This window comes from Macadamia integrifolia, chromosome 3 (assembly GCF_013358625.1).
Source record: "Macadamia integrifolia cultivar HAES 741 chromosome 3, SCU_Mint_v3, whole genome shotgun sequence".
In the NCBI taxonomy this organism is placed as follows: Eukaryota; Viridiplantae; Streptophyta; class Magnoliopsida; order Proteales; family Proteaceae; genus Macadamia; species Macadamia integrifolia.
Window position 1 is genome coordinate 27,925,138 of NC_056559.1, and position 5,559 is coordinate 27,930,696.

Below are 5,559 nucleotides of genomic sequence, written 5' to 3' on the forward strand. Positions count from 1 at the left end.
TTGTATTGTGGACTTTTTAGAAATGAGGATGGTTTGGTATGATTTCTCGAAATATATTATCAACCTAGAATGTATTCCAAGTATGCATACCAAAAACCATACCAAAACTTTTGCAATTTCATTGGATAGGTAAAGGAGTTGATCCATTGTTGTAAGAACATGAGGGATGAAGATGGAAGTTGATCACAAGTATGTAGTATGTTGAATTAGGGGTGTCAATTCTACTGTTAGCTCATCAAGCCTGACCGATTTGGAATCAACCCAATTATCACATATTAACATAGTAAGACAATTTTAGAATTAAAAATGGCCATAAGGCCCATTACTTGAGCCCATTATGGATCGAAATACTTTGAGCTAAAAACTATGGCCTTTGATCCATCACAATCATGGTCCAAGAGTGGAATCGTATATATTATTGAAACAAACCAAGCTACAAAAACAATATTAAAACCTTAGTCTAGAATAGAATTGGAACTGAAGCCAAGCCAAAATGAATTTAATCAGCTTGAGTATCCAAATACAGTATTGAGTCGGTTTCTGATTTGATTTTGGTTCACCTCCTCATCCCTCTGAACCAAATCAAAATTGAACCAAAAAACCAGAACCGAGCCAATTGACACCCTTATACCCAAAATACCATTTTTAAAGGGCCCATGTGTAGCATATGAGGACCAGTTACTTAAACTAACCGATCATAGTACAAGGTCCTAAAGTGGGGAAACTCGATTTTAGGCCCGACAAATGAATGTTTATAAACAAGTCCATGCCTAATATATGAGAATCGATTAATTAAATAGGCTAATCTTGATGTAAAATCATAAAGTGGGAAAGATCAATTAAACCCACCAACTAAAACCAACCTGACTTGACCGATTGACACCCCTAGCTAAATGATACAAGGTGGTCCTTCCATGAGACTACCATGGCAACAATAACTATTTCAAATTGCCTTTTCCCATGCATCCATGAATCACTGAAGAAGAGGAGAGAAATTAACAGAAATCAAGGAAAACGCGTATCTCAGTCTAAGTAAATTAATCTGGAACCCTCTGATCAAAGTCGTCCCCACATGCCCAAGCTCAAGGTATGGCGGCTGCGTCTCCAACTGTTCTTATTATTACAGAAAAAAATCAATTTTTTTTTCATATTTATTTGAGCTATATATTCTAATTTATTAAAATTATTTCGTCCTTCCAACTTGAAATGAAAATCCCAATAAGGGACTTATAGCTGTTTCCAATCCTTGCTTTAAGAACAATCAAATTCCCCATAATTATATTAATTTTTATTTTCTTGGGATCATTTATTCCTTTAAATATTTCAAATTAAACTAACCTTAAACTAATCCGAAAAATCACTTAATCATCTTCTTAGTCTCATTCCTTTCACTTGATTTCTACGTTATCTTTAACCTGACCCGCCGGCGTAGTCACCGGCATCAACTTTTGACATCACTGCCTTCTGTGACACACAATGATATATATATATACACACTCTCCATAGAAATTCTTGTTCAAGTCTTCTAAGGATTAGCTGATTCACAGGGAAGAGTAAAGGATGGCAGCAGCTTCGAATGGTGGAGTTCCACCGGGGTTTCGGTTTCATCCTACAGATGAAGAGCTACTTCACTACTATCTTAAGAAGAAGATTTCCTTTGAGAAGTTTGATTTGGAGGTGATTAGAGAGGTGGATTTGAATAAGATGGAGCCATGGGACCTGCAAGGTAATGTGAATAGCTTATCAAGTGTGTTGGATATCCCTATGGAGATGAGTTCTTTGCTGTCTTGAGCTTGGGGTTCAATTCTAACTTAAATAAATTTTTTTTTTCTTTTGAATAAGGGGATTGTTCTATGCTTCTGTTTATTTTCAATTACTACTTGTGAAGTCTCTCTCACTGGCTTTGGCAGTTTGAGAGAGCATATGAGTTACAATTTTAGTTCTTTAGACAGGTTATTAACACAAAGGAATGTGTTTAGGTTGCACCAAATTCATGCAAAATTAGTTGAAATCTCTCTCTCTCTCTCTCTCTCTCTCTCTCAATAATTAAAGAAGATTAATTGATCAACTATTCTCAGTTTAAAGACATTTTCATCGTCAAGTTGTTGGGGTATCACATCTGAAATTTCTTCGTTGTTACGATTTCTGACCTGTTGATTATTGGATACTCGAAGTTTTAAGAGCATTTTAGTTACAAAGGTTGCTTGTTTGACTCTCTCCCCCCATTGGATGCTTGACATCCTCTATTTCCCCCTTGCCCCTACCAACCTCGTCCTTCCTTGAGTTGGGACGCTAACCCTTAGTGGCTTTTGGGCCTCGACAGGATTGACCACAAAAAAAAAAAAAAAAAAAAATCTGAATTAATACAAATTTTTTTTTTTGAAAATTTAAACTTTTGGGAGTGTAGTTTATATACAATACTGGAGACATCTTATAAAAGATATTAGTCTTAAATGTCAAATATTAGTTCTAAAATCTCATTCATTGAAGAACTACTTTCCTTGGCACATTGACTGTAGGAAAAATATAATCAGATTAAAAAAAAAAAAAAAAAAGAAGAGAAAAGAAAAGGAAAACCATTTAATAGTCAAACTTAAGTAGATATGTTTGCGTAAGCAATATTGGTTTCTCTCTTGAATATGTCTAACTGTATAAAACAGAATAATATTGTCTCAAAATAAAGATGCTTATAATTACTATTTTTTGTTGATGGAGTACTTCCACTAGATATTTTTTGGTAGACTCCACTAGAAGTTAAAATGAAGATTTAACAAAGACCATAAACTGAATTATAAATTTTAGCAAATTATGGGCAGCCCTCAAATTTTGTCCATGACAATATTATCAAACAATGCTTTGTTAGTGCATTAAATTAAGGATTAACGCAATAGTAAAAACACTCTAATAAGTTTGCATTGTTTGTTTTCATATAGAGAGGTGCAGGATAGGATCTGCTCCACAGAATGAGTGGTACTTCTTCAGTCACAAGGACAGGAAATACCCAACTGGTTCAAGGACGAATAGAGCAACAAGTGCAGGGTTTTGGAAGGCAACCGGGAGAGATAAATGCATCAGGACCAGCTACAAGAAAATTGGTATGAGGAAAACCCTAGTCTTCTACAGAGGGAGAGCTCCTCATGGCCAAAAGACAGATTGGATCATGCATGAGTACCGGCTGGAAGACACTGATGATCCTCAAGGCAACCCCAATGTAAGACACCCAATAATCTAATAACTAATTACTGCCATTGATACTTGAACTCAAAATCACTCACAGTATATAAGGGAACTACTAATTAATCTCTCTCTCTCCAATCAAATGAGGCCAGATTAAAGGGTATGTCTTATGAATCCCATCAAAGGGTTACCTGTTGGTGAATAACCCTATGTTCTGAATCTTGTCGTCATTTAATCATTAATAATCAGAAGATAACTGGTAGTTCAATTGGTTGGTGCTTTTCTGGTAGTATAGAGGTTTAGGAGGTCATGGATTTGACTCTCTTATTTTCACTTTGTGCCGTAAAGCACCCTCACTTTCCCCTTTTCCCTTTTCACTCTTAATCTTTTTTTTTTTTTTTGAAACTCACTCTCCTTACTCTCCTTACCACAATTAAAGTCCCATGAGACAGTTAGATAGGTAGAACAAGAAAAAAAAAGAAGAAGTAACTCATAAGCTGGGCCACTACATATGCACCAAGAGTATAGCATCTGTTGTGGTCCAGCCCTATTCATGTGATAAGATCTCATCTTAAGGTGGGCTGATGAGTTTGACTGGCGGGTCCTTTATTCTTGCACGTGTACATGTGAAGCAAGTCAACCTCACAATAAATTGGAGATACTAGGTTAAGTAAGAATGAAGCCATGGAATGGAATTAAGGTTATTCATTATAAAGTGGTCCAAAGTGTAACACGTGAGACAGAATAGGAAAGTATATGCGTCCTTTAGACCAAAGGATCAAGCCAATCAAGATGTCCTTTAATGCCCAGCAAATATGTATCCTTTTGGGAAAGGTTGAAATCTTCCCATGTCACCACATAGAGAGAGAGAGAGAGAGAGAGAGAGAGAGAGAGAGAGAGAGAGAGAGAGATGGTAACAAGACTTTTCCTTCTCATTGTTGCATTATTATTTTATGTAGGAGGATGGCTGGGTAGTTTGCCGAGTTTTCAAGAAGAAGCATTTTTTCAAGGTTGAGAATGAAGGTGGTGGTGGTAGCCTCAGCTCATCAGATCATCACCAACTCAACAACACATTGAGCTCCAACCAGCCTTGCACTCTAACTCTCAGAAACACTGAATACCTCTACAAGCCCAACCTTGCCCTTCACTACTCCCATATCCCAGCCCCTCCTTACTCCAACATGCATCCTCAACCCATTCTCCATGACTTCTCCACTCTTCTTCCTTCAGACACCACCAACCACCCATCGATGGTCATCAAAAACCTCTTGTCAAACCAGAGAGATTGCGACAGCAGCGGCGGCAGCGAGAGTATCACCGGACAAGTACATTATCAACCTCATCATCAAGCCTGTGAAGGAGGACTAGAGGTTGGGACATGTGAACCAACTCAACCACACATGATGGGAGGAAGAGAGGAGGGCCTCAATGAATGGGTCATGCTAGTAAATTCCCATCTTGGTCAGGAGGATTCATCTAAAGGGGTGAGGTATGAGGATGCAAATCATTTATCAGTACACCAAATTAATCAGCTTTCACTCCGTGGAGAGATGGACTTTTGGGGCTATGGGAAGTAGAAATAATGGAATTTTTGGATGTAAATTAATCCAAAAGTATTTCTTCAAATTTATCAAGAATTTGTTGAGCTAATATTTATTCTTAAATGTTACTGAAATATTGTTGGTGGGGAAAGAAGTAAAACTTAAGTGAGTTTAAGCTTCTTTTCCCATGGCTAGACTCATTTTGTTGTACTAATTATTTGTTCTAGTGTTTGTTTCTGTTTCCTTTGATTCTAATTTCAATGTGCAACAAAGAATTAGTTTTTTCTTACCTGTTAGGATGATACCTCTCTCTCTCTCTCTCTTTCTCTCTCTCTCCCCTTGTGAGTGTTTTGTCTTGGAGATGTATATGGATATTGGGAATCCTATTTGTTTATTTGGATATTGATTCAGATATTGGATACGAATTCGGATAGCTTTTAATATCTGAATGATAAACAAATATGGATTTGGATATTGATGTATCCATTTCGATAATATCTAATCTGATTATAACTGAATATTTTCTATGATTTTGGACAAATTAATTAGGCTTTATATATATTATATGGGAAAATAAACTTTGTCCAAGAGGGCAACATGCGTTAAAACTTTTTCAAATCTATCTCTCTCTTCCTCCAATGAAATGACATATCTATCCTTCTATAGTGGGAAGAGAAAGATACTCTTGTAGTTGTAGGTTTGTAGCGCTAGTGTCTGCTATACTCTTAGATAGAAAATTATTTCTCATATTATACATGAGAAAAAGAATGCTACACTGCCAGTGTACAGTTTCCCTCTCTCATTCATTTTTTTTTCTTTCTCTTATTCTAAATTGTGGGCT

General features: G+C 36.5%; 1 protein-coding gene across 1 annotated transcript; it reads left to right on the forward strand.

Annotated features, from left to right (window-relative positions):
• The first annotated feature begins 1,560 nt into the window (after positions 1 to 1,560).
• On the forward strand, positions 1,561 to 4,899 carry LOC122072783 (protein BEARSKIN2-like). The gene is made up of 3 exons (XM_042637186.1): positions 1,561 to 1,726; positions 2,934 to 3,211; positions 4,137 to 4,899. The coding sequence occupies exons 1-3, from the start codon at positions 1,561 to 1,563 to the stop codon at positions 4,752 to 4,754; spliced, it is 1,062 nt and encodes a 353-aa protein (XP_042493120.1). The 3' UTR covers positions 4,755 to 4,899.
• The last annotated feature ends 660 nt before the right edge of the window (positions 4,900 to 5,559 follow it).